Raw genomic sequence first — 15,440 nt, 5'->3', positions numbered from 1 at the left:
ATAAACGTTGAAATCCTGTTATGGGCCATTCGATATAGACAGGAAAATTTGGTAATACCAGCGGAAATTTTGGTAGCGCATTAGAAAACGGAAATTTTGTAATGCGTTAGAATGTTTGGAATAATAATGAGAATTATAAAAACTATAGAATAAATCCTTGTTTATTAAAAACTTGTTCAGAGGAATATATTTAAACTGTTTTATTTTAGATATATAAATATATTAATTAAATTGAGTGTTTTTTAAATATTTATCTCTTAAATATTCTAATTAAATTTCGAGTCAAGGCAAAATCAATGTAGCAAAGCAAAAATCTATTGTAAATTAATTATGAAAGAAACTTCTACTTATTTACGCTCTGTTAAAACTTCGTCGAAACTTTTTAATTTTGAATATCATCTTGCTCTAATCTTTCTCTCCTTGAAATATTCTGTATATAAGAAATATTTATTAAAAATATCTAATGGAGGATTTTTTATAGAAGTTTAAAACTTTATTATTTAAATAAAACAAGATTCAAATTCATTTCTTTCCATCAGCTCATTTTTCCTTCAATTAGATTAACACGTCACCGAAACTTTAGATGGTATAATTCCGAATTATTCTGTTTATACATATGTATTCTTCTCGCTATCTCTCTCGATTCCTCTTATTACTTTTCTTACTACTCGACTTTCTTATCTGATCTGTATTCTTTCTCTTCGTTTTTTAATACGCTTCGTTTTAGAGAGTACTTTTGAATCTTCTTCTCATTACTACATCTGTCATCTTTCTTTTTCCTTTCAACCTTGTTCGAAGTAGTTACGAATTAATATTTGTTAGTAATGAAATAAAATTGGCATTTTTTTTTACTTAAACCATTTTATGCAATTATTGGAAAATGTTGGAAATATGTTTAAATTAAAAAAAAAATTTGCGATAATATATGTGTGAGTTTAGTTGGTAGACCATAACAATAGTACCATCAAAGTGAAAATACTTTGGGGTAAAAACGTAAAAACGTAAAAAATAGGAAACGCGTAAGACTTGTCGAATCTATGGTTCAGACTTCAAACAAGGCGGTGAGACCTTCTCTTCCTCCTGTTATCTCTCTAGTTACCTACTCTATAGCTCTATTCTGTCACCGCATGCCAAACTAGAGGACTCACTGCTCCGGATTGCCCCCTCTGCGAAAAAGCAACAAAGAGGCCGCCTCCATGCAACATGCAGATGATCCTGGTTGCTGGCGGGTGAGTCCATCATAGAATCCGGACACAGTTACACACGCACACAGCTACAAAATACACACACACACACACGTGACGAACGAACGAACGAACGAACGAACGATAATATGTATTGATAGCTTGATTTTCCTATTATTTCCTTCCCCTATAGTCTTCATTTTCCTGCCCCCCTTGATTCTCTTTTTTGGGCCCTTTTTCGATGCGCATGTAACATTAAACATGGCTCTTTTACTCTAAAAAGGAATTTATATTTGACTTAAAAATTTTAATTTTGCTATAAATTGATTCATATAAGGCGCTTAGGAAGAAATAAAATATATAGAAGATATATGGAATAGGTCATTGACCTAGAAACGTCTAAACTTCCACAAAATTTTGTTCAGGATATAATAAAAGTTCCATTTTGTATGCCACTTCGTCAAGAAACTTACAAGCTTCTTGACCAGTGTTACCATAACCAATCGCTATTTAAATAATTTTATTGGCTGTTGCAACTTCCTGCTTTCGATAAAAGCGGGTTTGAAACGTGTTTTTTAACAGAGTTTCTGTCGACGGGTGGGGCAATACTCCTGGGATCCGCCCTGCCTACGGCATTGTGTATGATGCAAGGCATAAAAAGTCGACATAATAAACAATTTTGCGGTTATCATTCGACGTCACGCAATTTTCCCGTTGTACTAATTTATCTTGTATTTCGCAAAAAACGAAGACCAAACCATTAATCGTTAAATAATTTAGCGAAAGTTATACGATATAATGCAAAAAGAGGAATTATAGGTTGTTCTAAAACATATATAGAACTTTCTAAAAAAAAAAAGATTAAGGTTTCAAAAGCTTAAGTTATTTAAACGGTTATTGTTAGTCTTTCAGAATGTCAGAGAAAATTTTAAAAGTTTCAATTTTTAAATGAAAACTTATATTTTAATATTCTTGACCTTTTTTCAGAATCTTGGATTTTCAAATCCTTGAATTGCGATATTCTCAGATTCTTGAATTTTTTTCTTTATAAAGTTACCTTTTAAATTTATATTCTAGTATTTTTAACTGAAACGTATTTATTAAATTTTCAATTTTAAAGTAATTTAATGAGTTCGAATTAATAATCCGTTTATTGAAATATATTCTATTATTTTAGATCATTATTATCTCGCTACGTATGTTGTTTTACACAACATTACATTTCTGATTAATTCAGCTTGAGTTAATCTTGCCAAATTGTTTATGATTGTACAAGATCGTTTATCATGCATATGAAGTCTAGTATATTCTAAACAAGAGCGCAATTAAGGATCGGTATTATGACATGCTGAGTTGCGAGATTGAGATAATTACGGGTCGAGTTAATTCGAGATGGAACAAAAAACTAAAAATTACCAAACTACTATGACACATTATTACTAAAATATATAACTAAAACAATTAAATATTATAAAAAATTTTGATTACTTCTATTCTTTTAAAATAATTTTTTTTTAATCTGTAGCATAGCGAAATAATACTAATTTCAAATATCTTTTAACAGGCACAATTTTTAAATTTGCTTTTGTCCTGATTCTATTAAAATTAAATATTTCTGGATCGAATGCAAAAAAATCATCAGTGTTTACTCGCCTATTTTATCTCTGCCGTTTTAACCATATCTGTGATAATGGTAGTCAGGTGCATTCAAATGCGGATTTCATATGTTTCCCTTCACTTATATGTGTTTACATGACATATTTATCCGGGCTTGCCAACCAGCTGTCTACCACGTGTGCGTACGCGCATCAATCTTCGGATTTGTTTTGGCTGTCTCATTTTAACACAACTTTACTTGTCGCAAAAAATTTACCACAAATCATCATATGAGGATCTTGAAAGCTTACTACTCGTCATATTTATTCTTCATTATTTCTTTCATTAATTATCTAAAGTGTATTAATACATGGAATTTTTGTATGAAAATTGTGCATTTGTTGAATTATTGTTATTATAAAGTAAAAATTCTTGCTGATTATTCTCAACTTTTAAATTGTTCAGTGCTAAGTCTTTAATTATTATTAAAGAAGGAGTTTAAAGTTTATTTCTAACTATAAGTAGGTACTGTATCTGAAATCGTATAATAACATCTGTTAGAATAATGTAAAGATATGTAACTGGATTGTCAACAGTCAATGCGTGATTCAAAACTTGCTCGAGAGAGATAATTGACGCAAGAATCAAAATAATGTTTTTATCGTATCGGAAAATTGTCGTCATTGCGGCGCGACAGTTAATGAAATTTAATTTACGTGACAATGCGTTAATTGCGAGAGAAAGAGAGAGTCCGCTCAAACTACCCACGTGTTGTTTTCCGAAGTGGGCCATCCTAATTATCGTAATGGCGGATCCGCCGAAGTTTTAAGGTTTATTATAACTTTGCTCGCGCGCACATCGTGTTAATTAAACTTTCTCTAAAATAAATGCGGTTCGAAATTAAATTATATCTCTTCGCTCGAGACTTCATTTTTCCGTCGGAAATAATTCGATGCAATTTGTAGTAATAACTTACAATTAAATCAATTAATCAAAGCGATCCATGCACTGCGCATATTACTTTTGCAGCATTACATTAATTAATCTTTATCGGTACATATTTTGTATAATTAATCGATATTTGTGAATTTTTAACGAAGTTAAATTCAATGTTTCATTTACCATTCAGCTGATAATTGCGCTCGATTAATCATCTCTATCCGTTTCTAATCAATCGATTGTACAGTGGCCATGTTGATGCAAGTGGAACGTTAAAATGTATCGGTATCAAGATATATATCAGTCAACTTCAACAGGCTGTATATTAAAAGTAAAATACAATTCTCTAAACACACATAGACACGCGCAAAATGTGTGCTCACGATGCACTTATGGGGGCAACAACCTTTGTTAATACTACGGTTTGGTCGATCGTTTGCAACGATCGATCCGATGTTCCCGTGGTACCCTACCACTCTTGGTTTCTCACTTGAGGTCCTTGAAGCCGAAGAACTTCTAAAATCAACCATTACCATCCAGGATGGCAAAACACAAATTTATTAAGTGAGCACTCGCTCTGACGCAGTGCTACACATATTATACTTTAGAACTTTTCAGAATATAACTTAAATAAGGTCTCTTTATTTTTGTGTGACTTTCCATGAAGATACTTTTCACAAGTAAATAGAGAAGTGCCTTATTTTCGATCGGGCTGGTTCTCAGTAGTTCAATAATATTTTTTATGCGTGAATTAATAAACACTTTTTCCACTCAGCAAACTGTGCGCTGATTATTCGTCAGTTTTGAAACACAGTTCCGTTGGAACAGTAAATTTACATAACTAAATCAATAATCGATTTTACAATGATACTGATAAGCATCCTATTGTAATCCTGTAAAGAATTTATTACAAAAAATATCACCGCAGCCAAGGTGAGATATTTTTCTTCAGATTATTATTGACATTCTCAGATATTTGTTATATTTATTGCATAACGTTTACTTAGGAGTACTCAGTATATATACAGCTTGGTCTATTTGTGCTTTAAATATCTTTACTATTTTGAATAATAGGAAAAAGTTTAAGTTTTTTCTATTAGGTTTCATGGCTTCGAGGGACATGTAATGTAGTGGCAATACTTTCGTTGTGCATGGAGATGTGAAAGAGATTTTAAGGACCACTCGATTTTTAAGAAAACAACTACATGATTTAAAAATACAATTACATTTTTCTTACACAATATATGTGTGCGCATGTGGCGTGTGGAAGGGGACGGTTAACAGCTTTTTAATTTATCAGCAGTATAATACTAATAGGATAAAATATATAATTCTCCAAATCTTCCAACGTTTTCTGTTCGATCAAACTCTTTTTTGTTTTTATGTAGCATCTTGTTTTGCCGGTTAGAACGTAATTTGTAGAGAATAATAATAGATGAGTGTCGTTTATGTCGAGAAGCGATGGGACTAACAATTAGTATCTTACAAGTGTTCAAATCTGTTGGTGTAGTTTCGAACTCTCTATGATTACTTAGAAAAATAAAAGCAGTACTTCCAGATAGACTGGTACGAAATGGGTTTGTACACCCTTTATCTCATAAAGGGTTTAGAAAAACAAGAGTGTTACTTCCAAGTGGATATATGTCGATTCGAATCTTTTATGAGTGCATTACTTAGAAATTTTACGTTCCTTCGAATTAAAACGTTTGTATTAAGTGGCAATCATTTTAATATATTATACTTTTTGACAATTACAAATATTATATCTCTATTATCAATCATTAAAGTTATATATAATAAAAATATGATTAAAAATATAGAATCGAAGTTACTTGAAATCTTTACACATATACATTACATAACTAACAACTTCATTCTTGGAGTTCGTGTACGACGTGTAAAATTTGATACTTTACGATAGAAACTACTTATAAGTATAGGTACATTCCTGCAGATGCTCATTCCAAAATTCGAAACTAACTATTTAGTTAGGATTGATTACTTCGCAAGTCACAATGTATAAATATTATTTCTTATGAATTTATTTGAATCCTAGAAAATGGAACTTGATGATTGAATTTGACTAGGATTTTTAAGTATACATTGAACTTGATCCCATCTCTAATTTCGATTCGTCAAAAACGGGTACGTCGATCATCGAGTCCAAGTTTCCTCGAAAGAACCTAAGCGGTCATTCTCCGCCGAAAACGCCTCTAGATTCGTGTCCTTACGAAAGTTCCTTCGAGCACGATTGGAAAATAGGTCACTGGGTGCCGAAATCGATAGACGATCCGACGTACACGCCGCATGGTAACTGCATTATCGACAATTCTGCGAAGGAAATCCTGACCTTCGCCCGGACGGATGGCGCGACATATTTTAGTCGGAAGAGATACACACCGAGCATATGTCAAAGCTCTAACAACGAACGTATGAACATATGAACAATATTTTTCCATTAATTTCCATAAATAAAATCTTAACAATTAATTATATCAGAAGCGCGGTGCACTCTATCGAATATTTTTTTTCTTTAGTAACACAATAAATTTCTATACAACGCGTTAATTATAATTCTACATTTTGCTCATTTGCTACAACAACGATGTAACTAAGAAAATGTAATTTTTGAGTTATTTGCAAAAGAATAGACGGAATTCAATATACTGAACATAATAAATAAAAAAAATTAAGAATATACATTCGCAGTGTTATTACACCATAATTATATTTAAGAATAATATAAAAAATTTTAACGATTCATACGTTAAAACTCACTTTCTGAAAAAACTTCGTTTTTTTTTTGTTATGTCTGTTGCAGCAAATGAGCGATTTGTCATGTAATAGAAGCCATTTTTAATACTTGTCCGTTCGCGTGCAGACTGCGGAAGTATCTAGCTTGCTCTACCTGTGTGTACATATCTACTTTGTCCGCCATTCTACAGACATAGTTACTTTGTCTTCTCGTAAAGGTATCTGTATTGGTTATCTGTACGAATGTATTTACTCTGTCTGTATCTGTGTACCTACTCATCGAGGTAATCATTCGTGAAATCGAATTTATGTTGCTACTTGTTGGACATAAGGTTTTGAACGTGTGGAAAACGATTTTCTCGGTTATTTTACATAAACGGACGCTCAGTATTGGAGTTGTTAACAATTGAGGTTCTATATTTCTCGGCAAAATTGTTTTTATACATAATATATGATAAATATTATATATATTTTTTCTCTTGTATAATCTCTGTTTGCATATGTATAAAAAAATAATAAAAAGAAGACTAATTGAAAAGTAATTAGAAAAATAACTTTGGCATTGTTTTTTATACCAAAAGTAAAATTGCGATTAGAGATTATACGATATTCTATATACATATATAATCATATTGCACATATTATTATGTTTATATATGGGTATTTTTTTCTCAGTTCCTCAACTTTACTTTTTTATAAAAAAAAAAAAACAATGCGGAAACTATCCTTTTAATTATTTTTCTTGTATATAGAACAGAGCTTATACAAGAGGAAGGAAACATATATATATATATATATATATATATATATATATATAATAAATATATGTATATATTTTATATATAATTATATATAAAAACTTTTCCCCAGAGTTTGCTAATTAGCCTTATCCGACTTGAAAATAGAAAGGTGGAAAAGATATATAAGGAAAGAGATATTCCGGATACAACTTTGCAACTCTTGCTGATCGAGCAGATTCGTGATAATCCGCCCGAAAGTGGTGGGATTTATCTAGCCGTGAAAGAGCGAATTTAAGGGCACATTTATTCCACGTCTTGGCATTTGAGATTTGCTCGTTTATTCTTTGAGCATACAAGGAGAGACGAGGGCAGTCCAGCTGTGCATAAATATAACTATTTAAGCGTGAAATCGAATTTACGTTCGCGTGCACCGCTATACGTCGCCGCACTCATTCAAGAACGAACTTAATTCAAAATTCAAGATAACTCGGTACACAAGATGTTTTCTTGCGATACAAAATGATATGGAAATATCGCTATTGTATAACGTACACTAATCAGGAGAGAGAGTTCAAGTTGACAATATACTTCACCAATTTAATTGTATAGTTGGTACATCCTTCAGAAATCCGTATATAGCTCGAGATACCTCGCGCATCTGACGAATGCAAGTGGGCGACGGCGACGTCTTAGGTGACATATCAATTTATTCCGGAAGTCTGATTAACGCCGATGTTTCACCGCTAACGATCTTACGGCGCGAACTGGCAAGCGCGTCTGGCATCCGCATTTCCGCGTTTATTTCCCGAAAGTCAACGGCGACCAAGCACACCCACGCGACAGACAGCTTTGTTTCGGCCCCATGGCCGAATTTACGTCACCGCTTATATTGTTGATCAATAAGGACGCCATTCTCGGTGCGTGTCGCATCTCGCAGTGGCCCAATTCCGTATTTGGTCAGACGATGTAATACCTATCGTGATTTAGGTAATTGGTTACGATCAGTTGGGCGGTTGGTGCGGCGGGTTAGCACATCGATCATATTTTAAGCAAACCCAGACAGCATGCATGTTTGAAAGACGTCGTGAAGACATCTTTAAGACATCTTTTAGACATACGTGTCTAAAAGACATCTTAAAGATATCTTTATGGCGTCTTTTTAGACATGCGTGCTGTCTGGGAAGGCACTACACGCACGCGTGATAGCAATTTATATAAATGTCGAAAGAGAAAACAGAACAAGAACAGAAAAGAGTTGAGAAGAAGATTAAATTTTTTTTTATTAACCCTAGCTAGCCACACTTATTTTCGAGTCTTTAATTCGCCATACTCCGGTCCGTAAGACTTTGTTGCATTGTCATTTTCATTCTGATTAATATTTTTAAGTTTGTACTGTAAACATTGGAAATACAGACTCTGGATCAGATATACATATATTTATGATAATATCAGGTCAAGAAAATGATTTGAATTTAAACTGAACTTATTGTAAGGAAAATTATGCTGATGTTATGTGAAAACTAGAAAACCGAAAAACGTTCAGCGGTTCACTGAACCGGAGTATGGCGAGCTTGGGTTAAGCGTGCGATCTAATACGCTATAATACGATATGCTATGTCATTCGGAAGTAGAGGCTAACCTTTGACCGTGGTTCGCCCACGTATAGGCGTACTTATTTGCCCTTGGATTATATATTAAACTATTATTAGTTATCAGTAAGTTCAATGGGGTGAACGGCGAGAGTTTCGAGATTATAAAATCTATAATAAACGCGTCGACTTTCTACGATCTGCGAGAGACGATTTTGACCTTTGCGCAAATATTTATCTTATCGCGAATTTTACAAAATCTTTACAACATAAAATTCTGACGCTATGTCATCACACGTGACGATATAATTCTCGCTTGTTTATATTTTTATGTTAAAATATATTTTAAAATAATTGAGAGGCGCTAGATTGCCGAAGCAAAAATGCGTTTGAAATTCCGTCCTATCGGACTTGAGGCATGGCACGCATTAAGATTGTAAGAACCAGACCTCGAAGTTATAGTCGGACTATCGATATTGGCCGATATTAATAGACGATGGAAATACAGCCGGGACTAAATTTATTTGTATCAATAACATTCACCGAAAGCCCGTAACTTCTTAGACTGCTCCGCGAAAATCGCGGCAATTTGATACCGTGACTTTTTATGGACGCGCATTAATCGCAAAAGTTGCATCTATTAATTTTTCTGTCGCCACTTGCAACGATCGCGATAATTTTCCCTCGCGTGGTTTTTAATAATGATAATAAATATAGTGATGAACGTTTAATCAGTTTTACGTACTAATTTAATCTATTTTTACATTTAAAGCAATAATTCCAAGAAAAGTTATTAGGTGCAAAGTCTGTTTTACATTTTGGGGGGCCAGCATGTAAAACTAAATCGACTTATGAGCGATCTACTTGCCGATTTACTCATGATTCGCGTCCCGATGCCACTTCCGATTGATCGCCGATGGAAACGTCCCGCTATCTCGTCTTTCGCTCTTGCCTTTTTCCTTTCCTTTGGTTTAACTGGCGGGAAACTGGTGGACGTACTTGATTGCCTTTGGTGCACAAGTGCGGAAAGAATATCGAGCCAGCGGCGACGCAAGAGGCGCCCCGTGGGTCGTCCCCCCAAAGGGTGTATAGAAATGGCGTTCGGGATGCGGGGATGGAGATCGTTAGTGGAGGGGGGAGGGAGCGCGATTGTGTCGCGGTAGTGGAAGCCACCAGGGTGGACTTTAGAAGGACAAGCGTGGCACGCGCTTTCAGCAAACTAAGGCAGCCACGCTGCCCCGGTCGGTTATCTTCTTGCCACTTGATAGTTATCGGTCGTGCGTCCGCGAGAAAGGGGGTGGCTCATATTCGCTCCGCGATTAACCCGTTTTCTCCCTAACTTCACTCATTTATCTCATCTGGAACAGTTTCAAATGCGATTGACGTAATGCCCAAATCTCAGCTCAACATCCACGGTGATTTTAAGCGAGCGCATTAAAAGATAAGACAAGATAAAGGCGCATAATATTGGAAACGGAAAGGGCAAAAGATATTCCGTTACTCGACATTAGCCTGGAGTATATAATCGCTTTACACGATGTCGCGACGCACACGTCAGAGGAGATAAATAATTCGGACGAAAATGGGTTAATCCGTGCGAAATGACACAATCGCGCACAGATTTTTCTAAGTAAGTGTCTAAGTAAGTGTCAACGTGTACGATGTTCGGCCCGATGTTCAGCGATCGGGGGTGCGTTTAATGGAAAAGTCTCGTGTAGTTGCTCATCGATGGTGCGTGATTCAAATAAATCGAAAAATAAAACGTACCCGCAAGTGGATTATTTTGAAAGCGTGCGTCGTGCGTCGTTCTGGCCTCGGTGATTGTGATTTGTGATTGTGAATCGCCGCTGGTAAAGATTTTGGCTTATCGATCGTGATAAGCGGTGTTGAATGAGAGCGATTTTGAAAATTAAAAACGGACAACACGTGCTTATACGCGGTCATAAGTGTCTTCGAATACGTTTAGGCGAAATTAAATACAAAGTCACAATAGAACTGACAATCCACCAGCAATTTTAACGCGAGATTTAGATCACACACCAGAGCTAATTATCAATAGAATAAAGAGACGTTTTTTTTACCATGCTCCGAGGCGTTTTTATAGCTATCTCGTCGCGCGACATTTGTCGTGCGTGGAACAGCGACGTTATCGCTCGGGCGGCTTTCGCTGCGATACCCGATACGGTTCCCGACCGACCAGTTAATGGACATTTTGCGCGCTAATTAAAACGGCGATGGCGAAATACGATTCGCGGAATGAATGCGATTTAACGCGCGAGTTATCGGCTGACAAATCGCATTGCGCGGTCGCACGCGATTTTGCAGTTCTTAAATTCGGCCGGCATCACGCTTTTCGTTATCGGATGCGATCCTGTAAGCGGACGTGCTCGATATGTAATGGGAATGAAGTCTATAGCTTGGTTGACCGTAACCAGCCGATATCTTACATTACGCGCGAGCTTGCGCGATTTCCAGCTCCCTAATCTCCAGAATGCTTTCGTATTAACACAAGTTTGTTATTTGTTCAATAGGAAGGTCTCTTATTCCTCCGTGATTTGCGGTTACTTACCGCAAAGACAAAACTTCCGTGCCGTTAATTATTGATTCTTTTTCAATTATTCACCGGGCCGCGGGATTCGCGGTATAGTAGCAAAGCTCATCATTGATTGACACGCAAATTACGAGGACATAATCGCAGTTTTTGTTTGTCGAAATGGAAAACAAGAGAAAACGTGTTAATTTGCGGTCGTTAATCACATCACAAATTAGCTCGAACGTGCGTAAAGGGATTGTGACGCCGCGCCGCATTGTTTGACTCGTTGTCGCGCGTGAATTGGTGCAGCGTCGCGTAACTTGTTGGAGAGTGTGATAGTGGGATACAGTTAATTCGCTTTACTGAACTCCAATGTGCCTAACATATGTAATATATGAAGTGTTGCATACTTTTCTTCCGTTTAAAATATTGATCATTTTCGAGTTATAAGTAATAAATCTTTCTTCCTCTTTCTCTGTACATTGAAAGAAGGAAGGGTTGTAAATAACAAATACTTTAATGAGAATGTTCTCTGTGTATTGTATAATTTGTACTAATAATGCATATTTTGACGTGTATAGAGTATTTTATTTAAGTTGATTGAAAATACATTCAAAAGTATACTCGATCTCTAAAAGCCAAACAGTGAACGATCATTAAAAACGAGTGAAATGCAAATGTAACGAAAAGTTAAAACTGAGCCCGTACACTTCGAGTGATTCGTCACTCTGAGAAAGAGTAAAATTGCGCTCTATAAGTTTTGAGTGAGTTCGCACACCACTTGAGTGAAAGGGCATTTTTTTCGAGAGCAGTAGATCGGTGTTCATAGGAGTGAATTATGTCTATAATTTTAAGTGGAAAATTTCACTTTGTTACAGTCATTTATCAGTCAATATAAAGATGAGATCGTATCATTTCGATAAAGTAGTCGCTCTAAAAATTTGAGTGAAAATTTTACTTTTAGCCTTATGAGCGCTCGCATTTACTCAAATTAGAGTGACAACTCTCTCTTTTGGACTGACTGTCGCAATCTCTCTAATATATTAGTGGCGAAACCGCTCTATGAGATTTAAAGATGATGATTCCAAATTAAGCTCCTTTTCCAAACCATTCAACTTTTGCCTGAATTTCGATATCACTTAAACAGAACATCCTGTATTATAGAATTGTCGTAGAAAGCGAAGAATATATCTTTTACCTTTTTCCCTCATGTTTACTCTTTGTTTTCCGATTCGGAGCATTCGGATTTCTCAGAGCATGTCCGATTAACAGAGCGCTTCTGTTCGCTGCTTCTATTCGTCGTGTGTAGTGCACTTTGCAATTCAGTGATGCGAATCTGCTAATTGCATCTCTTGCGCACGGATGCTTTATATGCGCTAATTCGCGATGCCGACGATAAACATGGCGATATATGATATATACCTGCCGCATCTGCTCATTCAGTATCTTCTTAAGACAACTCTTTTCTTTAATGGCGCACGATCTTTTCATTTTTCCTCGCTCGCAATCGCCGGAAGCTATCGATATATCGGCAATACTTTCATTAAGAAAGTATCGGCTATCAAAGTTGGAGTTCGGATAGAAAAGTACGCGGAAAGTCGGAGCGCTATAAAATGAACGGCGCGTGTTTCTTCTCGAGTTTAGAAGAAGGCTAAAGAAGCCTTGCTCTTTGCGCTCCGCCGTGGTAGCCGATTGCAATTTCGCCGTCAATCAGTCGCGACATCGGCATCGCGCGGCTCTACAATTTCCGCGAGCACGAGCGCGCGCCGCGCCGACGATGAAAACGTGTCACGGCCGATCGAACCGCGTATATGGACGCACAATGGCATAACTTACGTGCCGTTGTACCTGCGATCGGAGTTAATTTAATCGTAAGTATCCGGCAACACACCGACTCTCATTAACCCACCGATAAATCGATTTGTTCGTCACCGTATTCCGAGCGAGATATCCTGTTTGTTTATATAATAATAATTTTTATTTATCTAAGTTTTTTATTTAACTTTGTTAATATGTTGAAATAATAAAAGCTAACTTATCGTTTTTACAAGTTTACACGGAATATTTTTAGCCAATTGCGAATCGCACGTAAAACGTTTCGGTCGTTTCCCTGCGACGGAAAATATTTCATCTAGTCGATGCAAAAATTACGATGCTTTTAGACGATATACGGTGAAATTTTGTTTCACCCCCGTACCGAGGATAACGCGCTTTTGTGAATGTCGATCGATGAAAATTCACGTTGTTGTCCATGACGAGAAGCAAGTGGCATCGTAAAATCGTACCGAATTGCGAATCCATATATGTGCGTTCGGTTTCCTGCCACTTTTATATTGACATTGCGTATTTGCTTTCGATTGCTTTCGACGAAACGGGATAGCTAAAAATGGAAAAATTGGATGGTTTTGACCGCTTCTTATGGGCCGATCTGCATCAAGCTTAAAAAAATGAATGTTTAATTTAAAATGACATCCATAAGTTACACATTTTTTATAAAGAAAAATGGAAGACAATGCTTTCTCTAGTTGCCTGTTCTATATCTATTCCCATTGTAATGAGACTGTCCATTTTGTTCTATGAATATCAAGAACAATACCTATAAGAACTCTCGTTCCAATTTTTGTTGCGCGCTTCTTTACATTCTTTGTCTTCGTTGCTTATAGCATTATAGCCCAAAGCAGAATGGAAACTCAGACTGAAACTTTCGACACGCAATTAAAATAATGTTTAGCAGTAAAGTTTAATGAAAACGGCCTCGGGAAGTGTAGATCGATCTAGTGTTGCCGATATATCACTACGCTATTACGTCTGAATGAACTAACTGAAATCAATAGGAATGCAATTTTGATTCATGTGCACACTTTTAGACTCTTTTTTTAAATTCAACCGACAAAGAAGTCTATTTAAGAAAATTGCTGGTGGACTCTATAAAAAAAATAAATAAATATAAAATAAATAAATAAAACGTTTTGCCGCGATCTAGCTCGATTTGAAAATTTTTATATTAAAACACTTCTTCGCTTTATCAACGCAAATCTGAGTTAAAAATTTAAATTAGGAGAAAGGTGGATTCGTCCGTTGATGGAATCGCGTATATCGCTCGTCACGTCACGAGCGAGCGCTCGTTTAAATATCCTGAAAATAAAAAGACATTCACATGATCGAGGCGTTCAGTGCGCGATGATGCTGAATGGGAATCGGCGCTCGTAGCGGCGTCCAACAGGAACATTATGAGCCTGGTAAGGTTCCCTAGGTTGCCAGCGCACGTGGAGACTGAGATATGGCTGCGGTAGCTGGCATTTATGGCATTTCGGACGAACGACACATCAGATACTCCGATCATCGGCAACGTGACCAAGTGTGAGTTTTAGGAAATGTATAACAAGCGTTTTTTTTCAAGGGGGAAAGGAAAAAGGTTTCTGTGAGAGAGGAATCTGCGAGTGAAAGTATCTTTTATAAAGATTTCATAAAGATTAAAAAGTGTCTTTAGTGGTTATACAAAGAGAATAGCTGTCAATGAAATTTAATATTCTTTCTTACAAATATTTTCATGTTGTTGAATTTGTTTCATTAATTAGAGGACGTGACTTTAGCGACGAAATTGATCCACTAAGAGTCTTTAGAAAAATTCAGGCGTACCTCGAGTAAACGTGGATGAGAGAAATGGAGATTTTTCTTTCAATAAGCAGAGGCTTATAGGGATTGTAAGGGTTAACTTGTACGGGCGTACCCGAACGGGGAATTATAAATATAGGCACCCCTTTGGCGCACCCTCACCTCGACTACGTCAACGTGGAACGGCGGGTACCGCGTTTAAGAATTCATCTCGCGCCGGGAAGAAAACTTCTGCCGTTGTTACACCGTGCGGACGTCATTTGCGCGCTTTACCTTAAAGACCGTAACAAATATAGCCGCCGTTATAAATATATATGAAACTCATATCTCGCTCACAGTTCTTGCTCTGTGCTTCACTGGGAAAACTCGGAAAACGGTATAAAAGACTGTTACAACCGACCAGAGGGTCAATGTGGACATTTATTATAACTGTAATCTGCATTTTTAACGTTTGACATTTTATTGCGTAAATATTTGCCGAGATAATATT

The 15,440-nt window shown here is 36.2% G+C and overlaps 1 protein-coding gene and 1 long non-coding RNA gene across 27 annotated transcripts in view; one reads left to right on the top strand and one right to left on the bottom strand.

Annotated features, from left to right (window-relative positions):
• The window catches only part of LOC139821815 (uncharacterized), a 63,967-nt gene extending 54,019 nt beyond the window's left edge, over nt 1-9,948 (bottom strand). For 3 of the 11 annotated variants that reach the window (XR_011734352.1, XR_011734347.1, XR_011734348.1), the window contains exons 1-2: nt 9,671-9,931; nt 7,807-8,186 (exon numbers count right to left, since the gene is read on the bottom strand). This is a non-coding gene — a long non-coding RNA (uncharacterized lncRNA). Of the gene's footprint in view, nt 1-7,806; nt 8,187-9,670 lie in introns of all 11 variants that reach the window. The other 8 variants (XR_011734351.1, XR_011734342.1, XR_011734349.1 and 5 more) reach the window with 7 other exon arrangements.
• The window catches only part of Shaker (potassium voltage-gated channel protein Shaker), a 117,774-nt gene that overhangs the window by 51,927 nt on the left and 50,407 nt on the right, over nt 1-15,440 (top strand). For 2 of the 16 annotated variants that reach the window (XM_071793162.1, XM_071793161.1), the window contains exon 2: nt 1,140-1,229. The exons of 12 other annotated variants lie outside the window; for them this stretch is intronic. In XM_071793162.1, the coding sequence (XP_071649263.1) occupies nt 1,204-1,229 (26 nt within the window). In that variant the 5' untranslated portion in view covers nt 1,140-1,203. Of the gene's footprint in view, nt 1-1,139; nt 1,230-10,077; nt 10,445-10,520; nt 10,653-14,393; nt 14,696-15,440 lie in introns of those variants that run through there. 2 more of the 16 variants (XM_071793158.1, XM_071793159.1) reach the window with 2 other exon arrangements.

Source organism: Temnothorax longispinosus, chromosome 11 (assembly GCF_030848805.1).
Source record: "Temnothorax longispinosus isolate EJ_2023e chromosome 11, Tlon_JGU_v1, whole genome shotgun sequence".
Taxonomy (NCBI): domain Eukaryota; kingdom Metazoa; phylum Arthropoda; class Insecta; order Hymenoptera; family Formicidae; genus Temnothorax; species Temnothorax longispinosus.
The sequence above is the reverse complement of the archived record's forward strand: the minus strand, read 5'-3'. Positions and strand labels throughout refer to the sequence as shown.